The sequence below is a fragment of the Myotis brandtii genome, unplaced genomic scaffold (genome assembly GCF_000412655.1).
Source record: "Myotis brandtii unplaced genomic scaffold, ASM41265v1 scaffold760, whole genome shotgun sequence".
Classification (NCBI taxonomy): domain Eukaryota; kingdom Metazoa; phylum Chordata; class Mammalia; order Chiroptera; family Vespertilionidae; genus Myotis; species Myotis brandtii.
The window spans coordinates 2110150-2128868 of record NW_005371038.1 but is presented as its reverse complement, the minus strand read 5'-3'; the positions used below and the strand labels follow the sequence as shown (position 1 = coordinate 2128868).

Sequence of the window (18719 nt, the reverse complement as noted above, 5' to 3'; positions counted from 1 at the left end):
CCTAGCCAGTTTGGCTCAGTGGATAGAGCTTCCCCCTGTGGACTGAAGGGTCCCGGGTTTGATTCCGGTCAAGGGCACATGCCCAGGTTGCGATCCCCAGTGGGGGGTGTGCAGGAGGCAGCCAATCAATGATTCTCTCTCATCATTGATGTTTCTCTCTTTCCCTTTTCCTTACTCTCTGAAATCAATACAAATATATTTTTTAAAAATAAAATAAAATGGGGACATAGCCCCTAGAGGGGTCCCTGTGGAAGGGAAGTTTCCTAAAAAGAGGGTCTTCCATACATGAGTTCAAAGGGACTAAGGAAGGGGGTTGCCTTGATGTGCTTAAGGGCTAGAGGTAGGAGAGTAATTTAAGGTTCTTTAGTTTTGTGAGTTAATTTAGTTAGGTGAGACTGAATTAAGGAATTTGTCTTTTCTACCTTGCCTGAAGATTGGGGCCGGTAGGGGCATGTAAGTTCCACTGGATGTTCAGAGTGGAGGAGACCTGTTGAGTCATTTGAGATGTGAAAGCAGGTCCATCATCTGATTGCAGTGAGGTGGGGAGGCTGAATCTGGGGATGACAAGCTGAATGGGAGCTGTGTGACCTCGGAGGACTTTCAGACGCAGTGGGCAATGCTTCTGCCCAGCCTGAGGAGGTGTCTACAAGGGTTAAGAGATACTTGGTTCTTTCAATGGGGGAACAAGTGAATGCAGTCAATCTGCCAGTCTTGTCCAGGGGTTTGGCCCTTGCCTGATGAGTGGGGAAAGGAGGAGGTCTACCCTGTCCTGGGGGAGATACTGAGTAACAAGTAGAACAGGTTTTGGGGATATCTTGCAGTAGGGCATGGGGGGGGGGGGGGTTAGGATTTGTAGAAGCAGTCTGTATCCTATATATAGGGAATTGTGAGTAGCCCGAAAGATATCACGGGCCTGTCTCTAGGTAAGGATATACTTGCCCTGAAATTTTAACCATGGATCTTCCTGAGTGGCCCCAAGAGCTAATAGGGACTAAGTTCCCCTGGAGTGTATGAGGGTGTTACATGGGGCAGAGCTAAGAGTTGGGGAGACAGGGGCTTCCTCTGAGCCGTTGCCTTGGGCCTCCTGGTCTGCTTTGTTATCTCCCTGTGTTACGGGATCATTCCTGACTCAGTGTCTTTCACAGTGTATGACCTTTAAGAAGGCTAGAAAAGGGGAGAGAGGGTCCTAAATGCCAAGCAGGAAGACCTGTGAGGCTTGCAATGATAGTGTCACGGACTGTGAATGAACAGTGGAAATAAAGAAAGTCTAGGCTCCAACCTAAAGACCTAAGCCACAGGAGAGCCTGGGCGGCTGCTTTAGCTCACTCGGAGAGAAGGGGTCCCTTCAGACATCAGGGGGATCAGGTCCTGACTCACTGGAAAGACTTTTCTACAACTTTCACAAATCCTCCTACCCATTCACAAATAACCAGCTTTAGTGAAAAGAACAGTGGAAATAAAGAAAGTCTAGGCTCCAACCTAAAGACCTAAGCCACAGGAGAGCCTGGGCGGCTGCTTTAGCTCACTCGGAGAGAAGGGGTCCCTTCAGACATCAGGGGGATCAGGTCCTGACTCACTGGAAAGACTTTTCTACAACTTTCACAAATCCTCCTACCCATTCACAAATAACCAGCTTTAGTGAAAAAGTAAACAACCAGCATTTCTTAGATTGACGTTTATGAACACATTTTAAACACACTCTTACTTTCCAGAAAATATACTTCAACAAAAGTACAAGAGGCCTTCTGTACTAAAAGTGAAGAGCAGGCGAATTTAAAACTTGTCTAACAATCAATGTTTCAGTATTTTATGTTACTTAAAAATATTTAGATGTTTATCATTTAACCCAGCAATGCTCCAAAGCCTTTAAGTTACTGAAGACTGTGGATAATTATGTACAGGCACATGGGGCTGGAGAAAAGGCTGGGGGAGGAAGGAGCAGGCCCTGCAGCCTGTTCTAGGACTGCAGTTCCCAGGCCTCCAGCCACTTGGATTTAAAACTGCCACATTTTCCTTAATGGAAGGAGCAGGCCCTACAGCCTGTTCCCAGGCCTCCAGCCACTTGGATTCAAAACTGCCACACTTTTCCTTAGAAATAACATGCTAAGGTTTGGGTGATAATGAGTTCAGCTTCTGATAGCAGCAGGACTGTTAAGGGTGGTGAGAAGGCACTGAGGTGAGAGCAGTTTTTAAAGCAATAAAAGGGGGTGAGAATGCGGCCTTGGGATCTAAAGGCTCAGTGAGTGGTCCCTTTGCTCAATGGGAGGAGACTAAAGTTGGGCACCCAGGGGTGAAAGTATCCAGCGAGCCCAAGAAAGGAGACTATTTCTTATTCAGAGGAGGGGACAGTAATGGAGGAGATAAGGAGATAAGGTGTTCACAGTCCAAGGAATGGCTGGGCCTTGTGGGGTGAGAGTGAAACCGAGGCAGGTGACTGTGGTTTGGGACAGCTGGGCTTTATGAGGGGACGCACTGCAGCCCTGGCCGGGCACCGAGGTAGAATGAGAAAAGGGTGGATAAGGGGTGTCTAGTAAGATGCAGTGCAGAGGTGAGGTGGCTAATGGCTGTGAGACTAGTCCGTCAACCCCCATAACAGAGACTGAGGAGGGGACGAGGGTCCCTGTGAATTCGCGGGGGGCAGAACAAGTGGCACCAGGTGTCAATTAAAAAGGAGATCGGCTATGTGCCACCATAGCCGTTACCCGAGGCTCTGCCCTGGTGATGGAAGTCTGTGCGGCCCTGTCAGGGCCTGGGCAGCTTCAGTCTTTGGTGGCCAATCCCAGGAGGTCTGGGAGCTCCAAACCGGATCCATAGGGTGGCCTTGCTGGGCTGGCTGAGGTCTGACCTGGAGGGGCCAGACTATAGCCTGAGTTCCAGTGGCTTTTCCTTCTGCACCTTGGGCAGGGCCCAGGCGGGGGTCTCGGGTTTGAGTAGGACTAGACCCAGTGTCCTTCCTTGCTGCGTTTGAAGCAGGGCCTGGAGGAGGCTTAACCCCTGTCCTACCCTTGTTGGAGGACCAGCGCTTCGTTTGGGGTTTGTGGGAGCAGTAGGTAGGAGCTGGAAGGCCTCCTGAGCCTCGCCTTGGCCTGATCTCGCCTTGTTTTTGGATTTGGGTCTCCTGGTCTCCATTATTAAAGACCTTACAGGCCAGATTAATAAAGTCTTTTTGAGATGTTTGTTTATCGTGTCTGTTTTTTGAAGTTTATGGCATATGTCGGGGGCAGATGGGGCTATAAAGTGGGTGTTCAGAAGAAGGGTTCCCTCTGCGGAGGTGGGGTCTACGGTGGTAAATTTCCGTAAGGCCTCCTTGAGGTGGGGGAGGAGGAGAGCTGGGTTTCCGTCAGGCCTGAGTGATTTTATTGTGTCATAGCTGACCGCCTTATGGACAGCTTTTTGAGTCTGGCAATGAGACAGGTGATTATATGGCTTTGGAGCTGGTGCCCTGGAGAAGTAACCTTTAGTCCCATCTCAGGTCAGTTGGGGGACCACATCAGCGCCAACTGGGTTGGCCACCGAGTCCTGTCTATGGAGGGCACAGCATGGTCCTGGGGTGAGAGAGGAGGACAGGATGACATAGACGTCATGCCAGGTCAGGTCATAGGACTGGGCCAGGTACTCAAATTCTTTGGTAAAGGTAGTGGGGTCGGTACAAAAAGACCCGAGACGCCTCTCAATCTGTGCGAGGTCCCACATAGAGAATCGGACGTGTACCCAGACAGTACCCTCAGTTCCTGCTGCCTCCCTCAGGGGTAGATGGGGCACAGGAATAGAAGTGGCTGTTGAGGAAGGTGGTCTTTGGGTGGCCCGAGAGCGAGTGTTAGGTGGGAAAAGTCTGTACTGGAGCTCGAGTTGTCAGGATTTGGGCTCTCAGGGGTCGGGGAGAAGGTGGTTGCTGATTAGGAGGGTCTAGGTTTTGGGAATCTACTGTAGGTGAGGGAGGAGGTGCACAAGGGGGTAGCGGTCTGTGGTCTGCTGGGTCAAAAGTAGTTTCAGAATCAGAAGTGTTAGGGGTGATGTTTCGTGTGAAGGAGAAGGATCTGACGGGTAGAGCAGGACTGAGAGAGAGGGCTGGGACTGAGGGTGAAAAGGCCTGGACGGAGGGACTCTCTGACCATTTTCCATCGCGGTGACAGCAATTATCTAAATCGCGCAATGTGTTAAGATGGAAAGTGCAGTTTTCAGGCCATTGAGACTTATTACTTAGCTCACATTGTGGCCAAACAGTGTTAGAAAAGAAAATGAGGGCCTTGGGCCTGCTCTGCCCTGTGAGTGCAGAGGGAGTGTAGCGTGGCCCACGAGAGAGGAGGGGTGAGTGACGGATCACAAATCCAAAGGTGACTGCTTAGGGCAGGCGTCCCCGCTGCTAAACAAATCACCACGAGAAACGAGGGGTGACCCTCCGGACTGGGCATCAGGAGCCTTCTGGCCTAGCGCTAGGGCTTTTGAGAAGAGAGACCTTCGAGAAGTCAGTGAGAGAGAGTGGACAGAAGACTCCAGACAAAATTGTGGAACGTCACTCACCTAGAGAAGACTGGCCGGTGTGGGATGGAGGGTCAGCGATGGAGAAGGAGAGGTTCCCGATCCGGTGTCCTCCTTGGCTGGTTCAGGAGGGCCCTTAAGGGAGGGAGGCCTGATCGAGGCTGGTGATCAAATCACCAAGTAGGATTCGGAGGCAAGTCCAAGATGAGCTGCCACTGCCTACTGCTCTCTGAGTAGCAAACTCGGGGTGAGCGAAGCCAGGGTGATGGCTCCCCTTCCCTGTGGAACCCTCCCGGCTTTCGGCATCAAATGTTAGGGTCGACGAAGGAGGAAGGCACGAGGCCTAAGTATTGAGGGATTATGAATTTATGAGGTCATCTGGATAGCAGATGGGTTGACCCCCAAAATGGCGTCAGCACCCAGGGACGGGGAGTCAGAGATTTTAAAGGACTCCTAGGCGGGCGTTTTCTGGGCAGAGAATTCTCTGGGCAGTTCCGGATCCTGGGAATGTCCACAGGAGAAGGATAATGGTTTTAGTAAGTGGAATGTGGTCAAGTGAAGGGGATTGTCTTTTGTGAAGTGGTCAGAAGGTCGGTTCCCAGGGGATAGGGTATTGATCAATTATTTGATCAGACCTAACACCCACCTCCATTCCCAACTAGATGAAAGGCATTTCTGTTATACAAGGAAAATTTGTGCTTACTTGGGACAGGGTTGAGTACAGGTATATACAACTTTGAATATCAAATTAAGGTCTTTGAACTCAGACATTTTGGAAATAAGATAAAATTAAAGGTATTTAAGCAGGGGTTAAATTATATGCTTAGAATTATTTTTGAAATATTGATCTGACTGCAGCAATTAGAATGGGAGCCTGGATTTAGGCGATGGTCTCTGATAAAACTAGGGAAGTTAGGAGGGAGAGCTGGGCTTTGTGGGAGATAGAATGAACTTTGTTTCTATAGATTGAGGTTGAGTTGCTTGTTAGATTTCCAAGTGGAAGTGCCTTCAGTTTAAGTATATGCAATAGAGGGAGAGAAATTTGGGATGGAGATAATGAAAACTAGTTAGTATGACAAAAAGTGTAATTGAGGTGCTAATACCTGGTATGTATACCACTAGCAAAAAGCTGATCCTGCTGTCCTTGCCTGTGACAAGGATTTGTTAGCCATTAGTTCTGTAGGTAGGTGAAGGTGATACAACTGCATTTTAAATAGTATGCTGTAATTGAGAATTTTCACTAGTACGCGTGGCCTTCCTTCTAGTTAGTCTAACTTGGTGGTATAAAGTGTACTTAAATATGCTGACTACCTTGGTGGTGCTTAAAGAGATAAATTGTAGGGACATGATGTTCTAAAGCTCTTCTGTATCAGTCGGAAGAAAAGCAGTGAATATGAAGCAGAAGATTGATTTTATAAATATGTTACAGTACCACATTCTTTTAAATATATGCTTGAAACAGAAGGTAAACACAAAACTAAGCTCTTGGAGGGCACTTCGAGGAGGTGGTAGATTTCTTAAGTGTCCAGTTAACTAGCTGTGTGTGGGAGTCTGTACCCTGAACACTCACTAACTCAAGTGCTTGTGCTTTTTTCATAACTAGGAATTGTGGTGCTTGGAATAAACAGAGCTCATGCCAAAAATTCATTCAGTAAAAATCTCGTTAAAATGGTGAGTGTAAAGATTAAACTCTTTGCTTCTAAAATTAAGCTATAGTGTTGACATCAACCTGAAAAATGTTCTCCCTTTTTCTTCTTATCTCCCTGTTTATATTTAGCTCTCAAAAGCTGTGGATGCTTTAAAATCTGATAAGAAAGTACGGACTGTAATAGTGAGGAGTGAAGTCCCAGGGATATTCTGTGCTGGTATGTAAATAAATTTTATTATGAATTAAATTGCAGTCTAATTTTTCCTCACTAATAGCCTATTATAATGTGTTCTGTGGTTTGAATTCCATTACCCATAATTCCTCTTTGTCTTTTTTTTTTTTTACTGGTTTACAAGAAAAAAGATGCTTTGTCAGTATTAGACACTTTTGTAACATGTAGCTTGTTTGGAAGTTGAAACAATAATTTGAGTCATTTGTGTGTAGTACATGAATAATATTTCTGAAAGATCAGCTGGGAAGGAAAAATTGTATTTTTTACCCACAACAGTGTGCTGTATTTATCAGTGGCTCAGAAAATACTTGACTAGCAATAGCTGCCCCACTACAATATGTTAAGTATAGACATTTGCTTTGAAGGTTGGTGTTTGTAGTAGTGCCTACCTATGTTCACAGGATGTATTTTAAAATTGGTAGCTACAGCAGTGAAAGATAAATGTTGTTTTCTCATTTATACTGCTTACCAAAAGATGATGTTTTTATTTTATTTTCCATACTTGTGAGTATTTCTAAGCCATGAAATTGAGTGAATCTGTTTCAACTAGTAAACAATTTACATGATTAAGATAAAAAATGCTGATAACATGCAGTATCATTGTAATTTACTAATAAGTAAATGAAGGGAGAAGTTGACTGAAGAATAAGTTTTTTTTCCCCAGTGAAAATATAAATGGGATAATCCCTTTGAGGTAACCAAACTTTTGAAAGAATGACAACATACACTATTTTATTCATTAATCGAGTATTGAACATTTAGTGTATACCAAGAATGATGCTGAAAAGATGGGGAAATACTTCTAGATAGAATTTTTTTAGAGGTGTCTTAGTTGTGAAACTGATATTCTTCAGTTTCTTAAGGGTCCTTAGTTTTCCGAGCTTCAAACTCTGTGGCTTCCACATGAAAATATTGCAGAATTTTACGGTATGTAAGACTATTCCATGTAAACGGGTTATATTTTGGCTGTTGATGTAATGTAGCATACCTACAAGGGTTAGTTTTAACTCCTTTGGCAATCAAAGACAGTGAAGTTATACTCCTCAGCTGCCTGGGCGGTGAGGTTCTGCAGTGCAGATTTCTGCTTTTACATCTGTCAAACACAAGTAACACCATCTGCCTGGTAGGTTGTTCGAGGCTTCATTGCCACAGTGTACCTACGGATAGTCAATAGTAAGTTACTGATGGCTCTTCATAGTTTTTATAAGGGCTTTACATGTATTTCTATTTTATTCCTTAAAGAATATGGAAAATGTATACCAAGACAATAGCATTCTTGTATCTGTGACTTTAGGACTAGTGAATATTCCTCCAGGGGACTGAGTCAAGTGCCATGACAGATGGCTGTGAGGTCACTGTTCTCAGGTCCTATGAGGGCTGCTGAGGGCCTTATTGGGAGGACTTTGGTCAGTTTGGGGGCCTTTAAAGAAGGCCCTATTATGTGAATCCACGAGGAGTGACATGATACTGTGAAGGTAGAACAACACTTCAGAAATAGTGTTAATGACCATAGTAACATTACTGTTGTTACCCGAGAGCTGCCCAAGTCAGAGGAGGTTCTCCCCTCCTCGGCTCGTGGGAAAGAATTCAGACAAGTGATAGAAAGCAGTGTTGAAGCAAAGCAAGTGAATTTAAGAAACAAAGCAAGCAAATTTATTAAGAATACACTTGGCATAAAGCACAAATGGGCAGCTGATCTAGTCTGAGCATCCCGCCTGGTGTGGGTTCAAGAGTTTTATACTTCCCCCTATAGGTTTCAAGGTTCACCTGTCAGACTAGATTTCAAGGTCCCCCTTTTACGTTGCTGTGACTTTTCACGGAATTTATTAGATCATCTGGCAATTTTATCTCGTCAAGTCCCAAGACTGCTGACTTTGTTCAGTGGGTGAGATAAACTCCCCTTCCCTCTTCCCTCCTCCTGCCCTAGCAGCTGTTTATCCTGCCTAACATTGCTCTCTCAAGTGATACCATCCAGATGCTTTTGGGGTTTTTGTTATTTGTCCCCCAGACTTCACCTGTCCTTGGGTTTAGCTGGAACAAGTGGCATTAATTGGCTGTTTGTTCTCTGTTTTCCCAGGCCAGGGGGGCTTACGCTATGTGTTCTCTAGTGAGGGAGGGTGTAAACCATTTGCTCTCAAGTGTCCTTGGTGGGGGAGGATGAGGTCTTGGGATTCACAGGCTGGCTGCAAGCTGCCCACACTGTTCGGCCTTGTTTAATTGTCTTGTCTCAGTTTTCCTATTCCACTTTCCCCATTTCACTTCCTAGCTTCTTACTATCCTGCCACACTGTCTTTTTGTTAGTAATAGGTTTTGTGATTAAAACACTATAGTTATTGGTAGAATTCTTTTAATCTTACCTATTTATTTGCTGCCCATATGTTTTGCATTGCTATGTTATGTATATTCTTTGAAATAGGCTTTAATGCTTTAATACATTTTACAGATGTCTTTTATGGGTTGCCTTTTTGGGGACATAAGTAATATACCACATCCTTTTACTAGATTAACAAGTTAGCTTTGAATACGTTTTTCAAGTATTAACCAGATACACTTTCTTTGCTGTATATGCTTTTAAACTTTGTCATGATTAAGATATCTATATTTTAACTCATAAGAACTGTTACTGTATTTTGTAAAAAAAATCAGTGTTTGAATTATAGGAAAATTGGGGCAAATCATTTATTAATTCAATGTGTATAATAGAACCATTCTTTCAAATTTCTTTGAAAGATTTTCTTTGCTTACATATATTTGAAACAGTTTAGTAGGTCTGTCTTTATTAATATGTACAGATTAAGTGTAAGTCCTGATAAATTTAAACTTATAGTTTCTGTTAATTTAAAATATTAATTTTAATTAGGCTTCATTTATTAGTTATTGTTGAAGAATACAGTCTTTTGGGTGTGTTTAGCAGTGTCTCTGAATTGTCTCAGACCACCCTCCTAGTCACTGATAGTGTCTCTGGTTCTTGACTTTGGTTCATTTTTTCTGTATCGTTTTTCTAAGATATTAGAAAAACATAATTAAGCCCTATTAAACTGATCCCTATATGCATTGGAGGTTGGACAGAGTGATTTCTGACTTCCCATTTAAATCTATTATTTAGAATCAATAACCATATTTCACTTACATTTTTAAAATTAAATTTTAGTTTAAAAAATATAATAGGTCAAAATGTGTGAGATTTGTACAGAATGTATGAAAAAGTATATAAAGAGAGAAATCCCCCTGTCATCCCACTCCCTCTACTCCATTATTCCTCTAATAAAAATAACAATTTTTATCATATTCTTTATTCTTCTTGTATTTCATTATACAGATGTATACACATACCAGTACACACGAATATACAAATATGTATGTTGAGGAACTGTTTGCTGTGATACTGTGAAGCCAGCATGAAGTGTGGAGAATGCATGTTGTAAGAGCTGTGCATGGTGTTATGCCCACGGTGCCTCTGGTGCTGGAACTGTCTGCAAGTCAGACTCTGGTTGGAGTGATAGCTTCTGTTCTCTGTCTGTAAAAATAATTGTTACATGAAATTATGTTAAGTGAATATACATACAAAGTAAATAATTTTGAAAAAAATCACCAAGTGTATTAGTATACTTTTTGGTTTTGGTAACTGAAGTTGTGACATTAAATGGGCTTCTGAATTATTTGTTACAAACATTTGAGAAGAAAACATCCTATATAATAAAGAGCTAATATGCTAATGTTCATGACGCCCTCATGCAGTAACGACCAATCAGCAGGAGGCTGCGTGCGTGGCAGGTGCGGGTGGGCAGGGCTGCGTGTGTGGCGAGGCGCACATGGGTGGGTGGGGATGTGATGCGTTCCTGCCCGGCGCCAGCCGGGGATGTGACGGGGGTGGGGCCAGCCGGGTCTGGGTCTCGCCCAATGGGGGTGGGGCCGGCTGGGTCTGGGTATCTTCCCTTTTAATGTGCACGAATTTCGTGCACTGGGCCACTAGTTTTTAGAATAAAACAATCTCATTGGGTAAGTCACATGCTATCTTTTTAAAGAGTCCATGTAAGGCCAAGGACCTGATGAAGGGTGGTTTAGCTGGAGCTACTTCCCCTGACTTGTAGGGCAGGGCTTGCTTTACCGTTCTGGTGACTTACTGCTTTGGAATATGTTTTCCTTTTAAGCTCTAAAATCTCATGCACTTAAGCATCATAACGGTCCTATGTCAGTGATGGCAAACCTTTTGAGCTCAGCGTGTCAGCATTTTGAAAAACCCTAACTTAACTCTGGTGCTGTGTTACATATAGAAATTTTTTGATATTTGCAACCATAGTAAAACAAAGATTTATATTTTTGATATTTATTTTATATATTTAAATGCAATTTAACAAAGAAAAATCAACCAAAAAAAAGAGTTCGTGTGTCCCCTCTGACACGTGTGTCATAGGTTCGCCATCACTGTCCTATGTTGATTGAGAAAATGCATAATGTCAAAATACCACTCTGGTTATAATAATGTATTTAAATGAATTTTCTGTTATAAACTACAATGATATCTAGATACAGAAAAAAAGAAGTATATCATAGTAATCATGACTGTAGACAATGTTTCCTATACGTGTATGTTTTCAGATACCATGCCATACCCTAAGCATGACTCCAGGTTGGAAATCACTCTTGTATACTTTTTTTGCCTGTACTTTTTTTTTCTTTTAAAGTTTTTTATTGATTTTTAGAGAGAGAGGAAGGGAGAGGGAGAGAGAAACATCCATGTCAGAAGGGGGTTGCCTCCTGCATGTCCCCTTCTGGGGATCAAGCCTGCAACCAGGGCCTGTGCCCTGACCTGGAATCAAGCCGCAACCCTGTAGTGCCTGGAGGACACCCAGCCCACAGGGCCAGGGCTGCCTGCACTTCTTGTAGAATACTGAGCATGTCATTTGGATAATCAAAGCTCAGTGTGAAGCACTGGCTACCTAGTTTACATGAGATTGTCTTGAGTGTGTGCCCTGTCCAATTTTTATCTTGTTTCTTTTTATTTTATTGATTTCAGAGAGGAAGTTAGAAAGAGAGAGAGATAGAAACATCAATGATGAGAGAGAATCATTGATTGGCTGCCTCTTGCACGCCCCCTACTGGGGATCAAGCCCCCAACCCAGGCATGTGCCCTTGATCAGAATCGAACCCGGGACCCTTCAGTCCACAGGCCAATGCTCTATCCACTGAGCCAAACCAGCTAGGGCTATCTTGTTTCTTATACACACACACACACACACACACACACTCACTCACTCACTCAAAGAAAATATGAAATAATTCTGCTATTTCAAAATGATTTTGTAGTAACATTTTTAATGTATTATCTATAATGAAATTATGAAAAAGTCCTTTTAGTGTGATTACTGTATTGGTTGTAAACATGTAACCCTAGTCATCTATTTTTGCTCTTTTAGTGTTCTAAAAGTAAGTGGAAAGTACATGTGGATTGTTTTTACCATAAACTTTTTGAAGTGAAATTTTATGAGAAGTTACTGAGACTGAGAATTTTTCCCTTTGTAATCTCTAAAATAGATTATAAACAGTTCTTGGTAATTGATTCTTGTATATAGAACTCTCACTTGAGTGTTTCGTTGAATTACACTGGTGTTTTTTTTTTTTAAAGTAAAGGTAGTTTTACTTCTGCTTTTGAATTCTAGTAAATTGTGTTCGGACAAAATTTCTCACTAAAATTGTCAATGTGCTTGATTGTTATGTGTATTGTTCAAATGGATACAGATGTCATGATGTGATTAGAAGTATGGGCGCTTCTGACTAATAAAGTTATTCAAAGTTGTTTCAGTATCTTAGTTTGTTATATTCATGTATTTGAATGTTAATACCTTAGAGCAGCGATTTCCAAACCTCTGAGCTGTAATTGGTGGGCAGTGCACGGGCCACAGGCGTCAGGACCAAACCCTGGACCCCTGAGCTCCTGGCATGGCTCCAGGAGCCTCCTCCAAACCGGTGCGGTCTCCCAGCAGGCGGTTTGCCATAAAGCTAGCATAGGTGCTGTGTTAGAGGGCACCTCATGTAAGGACTCCCAGCAGGCGGTGTGCCACAGAGCCAGTATAGGTGCGGTGTTAGAGGGCACCTCATGTAAGGACTCCCAGCGGGCGGTGTGCCACAGAGCCAGCTTAGGTGCTGTGTTAGAGGGCACCTCATGTAAGGACTCCCAGCAGGCGGTGTGCCACAGAGCCAGCAGTGTGACATTAACTGGCTAATGAATTAAAATTCATATACTTTTACATTAGCCAGTTAATGTCACACATAGGTGCTGTGTTAGAGGGCACCTCATGTAAGGACTTGGTGGGTTCCAGGGTGCATTCCTGGGGCTCCTCCAGGACTCATTCAGAGTCCCTGTCTTTCCCCTCTGCAGTGCTTGCCTCTTCCATCTGCTCCTCTCTCCCATAGAGCACTACATTGAACTACTTTTATTAACCAACTAGAGGCCTGGTGCATGAAATTCATGCATGGGTAGGGTCCCTAGGCCTGGCCAGCAATCAGGGCCAATCGGGGCCTTCTGGCTGGCAGCTGAGGCCTTCCTTTGTTCCACGCTGCCCCCTGGTGGTCAGTGCACGTCATAGCGAGCGATCGAACTCCCGGTCTCCTGGGCAAACTCCCGAGGGGACAATTTGCATATTAGCTATATATATATATCCATGTAGATGCCTAGCATCTAGCAAGTCCTTTTAACCTCTCTGTTAAGATGTATCCTGGTTTCAAAAATGTTAAAATTTGGAGAAAGGAGTATGCATACAAATGGAGGAAATAAAGTACTTCGAGTACAATTGAGGACTACTGCAGAAGTGTTTGTAACAGGCAATTTTGGAAAAACAGAACAAAACTCAAATACATCCTCTGTCTCATCCCACCCCTGTCATTTGAGCAGGTAGATCGCTCCACAGCAACCAGGTCCAGTGTATCTGGGACCCCAAAATCAGTCCTAGCTCCCTGGAAAGGAAGCTGACCCAACTTTTTGAAGTTTGAGGGGGAAGGATATGTGGATAACGGCCCATCTCTTTTTTCAGCTGTGACTGGTGCAGAGCAAGGGGCTGCATCCTACTGATTGGAGCATGTGGGAAATATCCTGCTTCTGAATATATAAAAAGTAAATGTCTTGTTACCAAAGTGGAGAAATTTATGAAACAGTTAACCGCCTGCTGGGAGACTGCACCGGTTTGGAGGAGGCTTCTTTTAGAAGATGCCCTGTCTCACTACTCCCAGACATGCCTCCCTCGGACTGACGACAGGCAGGGTGGCCTCCTACTCACCAGATCCGCCTCAGACGCTGGTAGGACCAGAGATGGGGCGTGAGAGTGCTCGCTCTTGAGGCTTTCAGCTCCAGAGGGTGTCTGTTTAGAGGAGGACTGGTAACAGATTTTGTTCTTTCCCAGCCTTCTACAGACAGACCATATTCCCAAGCAAAATGATCATTCTTCAAAAGACGCCCAGCGTTCACATTGGCCTCCGGACTGGAAGTGGGTCTTCTCCAGATTCCCAAGGAGAAGCGGCCTAGGGCCGGTCTGCTGCTCCTAATAAAGCAACTCAGCCTTTCTCCGCTGCACCTCTCCGAGCCGGGCTCTGGGCGCCGCAAAGGGAGAGGTTCCCCGAACCCGCTTCCTGCACACCTAGGCTAGGATACATCTTGTAGGAGGCGGCTTCAGTGCCGGGTCCTCTGGCGCCTCGCCTCCTGGGCTGCAGTCCAACGTCTCCCAGCGCCCCAGCCTCAGACGCGCCCCGCAGTTGCCCGTACCACCGGTCGCCTCAGCGCAGGCCCCAGCAGCCCGGGGTACAGCCCACCCAAGCCGGCCGCCTGGCAGCCAGGCCACCACGCCCACCACCGCTGGTAGCTCTCCGCTGCTGCCGCTCCGGGAGCAGGACGCTATGGGCACCGCCATCTTTGTTGCGAAGTTACAGCTAATTTGCATATTACTCTTTTATTAGATTAGATGTGTATTAGCCCAGTATACACTGAGCAACATTGTATATTCTCAATTTAAAATCATATTCTCAATGTTAAGTGGTAGTGAGTTGAACCATTATGTCTTTTAGCAAATACATCCTACCTTAGATATTTTTTGGCTTTAATAACATTTTTCTTTCATGCTAAATTTTAATTCTTCATGGAAAAATTAGAAGACATATATTAGGTATCCATAAACGTTTAACAGTTCGGGTACCCAACTGAACTTATTAAGCAATATGATGTTACAGAGATTAAAGTCCTTGCTTTGTGCAGATTGAATCTCATCACCTGTCCCCGCCCAGAGATCACCATTTGAATTTGGTATTTATCAATCCATGTATGTTTTATATGCCTAAATAGCATCCTTGTGTAAAATGGTTATTATCCTGTGTATCTTTTCTGTATATAATTATACTAGTAAGTGTAATTATAGATTCTTCAACATTTTTAGATCTACCTATATTTGTACTCTAATTCCTTCATTTACACTAGAATTCTTCATTCCATTACATATTTTTTTCTGTCTTATTAACAATCCTTTTGATCAATATTTAGGTTATTTCCAATTTTTTGCTCTTTTACATATGTTGTATTAATTGTTATTTTCTCATTTCCTTGGGCGTGTGTTTGAGAGATTTTCTAGGGTGTGTGAATATCCTCCTATATAATAAAAGGCTAATATGCAAATTGTCCCCTTGGAGTTCAACCGACCAGGAGTTTGACCACTGGCTATGACGTGTGCTGACAACCAGGGGGCAGTATGGAATGAAGGAAGGCCCCAGCCGGCAGCCAGGGGAAGGAAGGCGCCGATTGGCCCTGATTGCCAGCCAGGCCTAGGGACCCTACCTGTACACAAATTTTGTGCACCCGGCCTCTACTGTGTGTGTGTGTGTGTGTGTATATGTGTGTGTATGTGTATGTGTACTGCAGTTCTCACTCTCATAGGAAGTATGTGGGCTCAGAATGTCCCAACCTCAGCTGCTTGGTACTTGATATTATGTCTAGTCATGATTCATGTATAATGGGCCAATAAGTAACTAAGTAGCTGAGTGTATGCCCTCTGTGCTCTAATTTTATGTTTTCTATTTGTCTATTTACTTAAATGGGGACCTACCCATCTCAAATAGTTTAATTTTATTAAAAAGAATGTCTTTGTTGAGCCACAGAGTATATGGTTTCTTAAAGAATTCTTTATGTTTATTTTTCTCTTTTTCAGAGTGATAAGTTCATAATTATGATATTGTCAGTTTGTTCATACGTGAAAGCCAGTGATTCTCAAACGTGATCTGTAGTCACCAAGACAGGCTTCCAGGAAGTGATTTTCTCTGTATAAAGGCATACTGTGCCCTTTTCACTGGGTTGACATTTGCACTGATGAGACAAAAGCAATAGTGGGTAAAACTGTCAACATCTTTGCAAAAACCAAGGAAGTGGCATCAATCTGTAGTTATTTGTGTTAACATTAATGGGTTTATTTGTATTATTAAATAAATAAATATTTTAAAAATTTGTAATTTTAGTTTCTAATAAACTATTGGTACATATAACCTAAACAAAATCTTTTCCTCTAAGAGGTTTAAGGGGACCTAATATCACAGATTTTGAGAACCATTATTAAGTACACAGTAGATATATGAACAAACAAATACATTATTCTTCCTGATTCTTTGAGAGGAAAATTTAGGTAATATAGTTCCTTTAACAGATAAATTCAGTTACTTTTAATGTTATATATGAATTTAAAGTTTTCAATTTATTTCATTAAAATTTTGTTTATAACTAGATTATATTTGTAAATAAAATATTTTGCAGGTGCTGACCTTAAGGAAAGAGTCAAAATGAATCCTAGTGAAGTTGGTCCTTTTGTCTCAAAAATAAGAGCAGTGATCAATGAAATTGGTAAGTATAATTAAATTCTCCTTTTAGCATGCTGAATCTGACCTTAAATGCCATATATAAAAAGTTATACGCTGTCTTTATGTATAAAATTTGGCCAAAACACTTACATAATTAGAAAATCATGACCTAAAGCTGGTTTTTGTAAAATAATACATAATGTATTTGACTTGAAAATTTGTGAAGAATGTTTTATAATTAAAGAGGCCGCCTATGTATGATGACATGGCATATGAAGATAATTATTACAAAACAGAGAGAGTAATTTGGCATTAGCCTTTGACTTAAAAGTATCTATAATTCTTAAGTAATTTCATATACAAATGTGTTTATAGATTTGGAATTTTTTTGTTTTTTACATAAATAGGATTGTACTATTTCCTTAGAATTACAGACTTTTGTGTAATATTTACATCTCAGTACATATCAATCTACTTTATTACTAGTACTTTTTAATATACTGTTGAATAGTAATCCATAGCATAGTCTCATCCATATTTTAAAATTATTTCTTTATAAACATCATTCATTAATGAATATTTGTGTTTTTTTGTTATTTATAAACAAGCAGTGACTATCTTTGTATCAAGTCTTTCAGAACATTAATATGTGTATTTATAGAATGTATTCCTAAATATAGAATTACAGTCCTAAGTATAATGTGTTCATTGTACATCTTAATGAATCCTGCCAGATTATATTTTTAAAAGGTTGCAATCATTTATATTTCCATTAATTATATGACAGTACCTGTTTCCTCATATTCCTGTCAGCATTTAATGTTGCTATTTAAAAAATTTTTCAAGGTTAAAAAACAAACATTAGCAGTTTAATTTGCATTTCCCCAGATGTTGTGTCATGTTTTATCTTAAACTGCCTTTTCACGTCCTTCTTCTCCTTTTTATAGCATTGTATAATAACTATTTATTTATATAGCCTTGGTTCTGTATCTTTTTTCTCTTCCTCAGATTTATTCCTAGCTATTTCATACCTTTGAATTGGATCTTTCCCTTCCCATTTCTGTTGAAGTCTGGTTATTGTAGGTCTGCAGGAACGTTACTAAATTTTATGTGCTTATCTTAGATGCCAACCTTCTAATTACTTGCACTAGTTATTATTATTTCTCAATTAATTTTCTTGTATTTTCCAGATAAAGGCTTATTATTTATAAATAATGTAATTTTGGTGTTCTTTTGTCAACATTTTGATCTTATATATCTTTCATATACTTTTACATTGTCTAAGGTCCTTGGTATAATATTCAGATGTTGAAGTGAGCATCTTTATCCTTATCTTTATTTGACTTTGATGAATACTTTTAATATTTTTCCAACAATTTATCAAGTTCTCCTTTTCTTCTCTTTAGCTGCCCTGGTCTTATATTACTAGAATAAACCCTACCTGGTCATTGTGGTTAGCAGTATTACGCTGGATTCAGTTTTATATGTGTTGGTATAATCATAAATGAGATTGACCTTTTGATTTGGTTTCTGTGTTACCTTTTCTGGCTTGGGTCAAGACTATGCACAGCTTCATGGCAGGAGGTGGTAAGCTTCCCGTCTCTTTCTGTGCTGCACTGGGCAGCGTTTGTTAATTGAAGGGTTAGTGGAATGTGACATCTTTTGGAGTTTTGTGTGGTTTTGTTATTCTTGTTTACTTTAAAAATTTATTTTATTTTTTCTATCACCTTTTATCCCCTCTAGGCCCTTTTCCACCTAGACCCACCTCCCCCGTCCCCCCCCTGCAATTACCACGTTAAGTTTTAGAATACATGTGTTTTGATTTCTGGAATGGTTGTTGTCACCTTACGGTCTCTTTTCATCCTGTGCTAGTGTCAGCAGAGGCTTTTCTCTGCTTCTCTCTCCAGCTTCAACCTCACAGTTAAAGCTTCTGAGGGGGAGTGTGGACTGGGTTTCCATATTGGTCAGAGAGCTTGGTGTTGGAAGTAAAAGTCAAAGCTGTCTGACTTCACACATGTGCTAGGAGGAGTGGCTAAGACTGGTCTGATTGTAAACATTACCTTGACGTTTCTTCAAAGACTCTATTTTATTAATCTGAAACCAGGATTTTTCTGGGGCTTTTTAAAGGAAGAACTATTTCTGCAGTGACATTTTCTTTTCTGTGACTATAGCTATAGCATTTTTGTTGTGGATCCTGTCTACCTTTGTTAATTTCATGAGTTCCTCAATATTTTTTGATGATAGTTTTCATTGCAACATTACAATAGACATGAAATGTTTAAGTTGCCTTTGTAGTGGTTTAGTGTGATTTTGAGGGGCAGGTAGAAACTGAGTATCTCAATCTAATCTGCTCATCTACACTAATAAAGGAGAAACATGGTAATTGGCGTACGACCGCTACCCTTCCCATTGGCTAATCAGCATATCCTTATGCAAATTAACTGTCAGCCAAGATGGCGGCCGGCAGCCAGGCAGCTGGAAGCGAACATGAGGCTTCCTTGCTTCAGTGACTGCAGACTCCAACATTCCCCGCCT

The 18719-nt window shown here is 41.9% G+C and overlaps 1 protein-coding gene and 1 long non-coding RNA gene across 10 annotated transcripts in view; one reads left to right on the top strand and one right to left on the bottom strand.

Moving 5' to 3' along the window:
- The window catches only part of AUH (AU RNA binding protein/enoyl-CoA hydratase), a 183988-nt gene that overhangs the window by 14816 nt on the left and 150453 nt on the right, over positions 1-18719 (top strand). For 7 of the 9 annotated variants that reach the window (XM_005883096.2, XM_014530681.1, XM_014530678.1 and 4 more), the window contains 3 exons: positions 6083-6150; positions 6257-6344; positions 16141-16227. In XM_005883096.2, coding sequence (XP_005883158.2) covers positions 6083-6150; positions 6257-6344; positions 16141-16227 — 243 coding nt within the window. Of the gene's footprint in view, positions 1-1743; positions 1768-6082; positions 6151-6256; positions 6345-9678; positions 9839-16140; positions 16228-18719 lie in introns of those variants that run through there. The other 2 variants (XM_014530680.1, XM_014530684.1) reach the window with 2 other exon arrangements.
- Positions 2973-6150, bottom strand: LOC106724214. The gene is made up of 3 exons (XR_001359960.1): positions 6080-6150; positions 3718-3723; positions 2973-2986 (listed from the first exon to the last, which is right to left on the bottom strand). It is a non-coding gene; the product is annotated as an uncharacterized LOC106724214 (long non-coding RNA).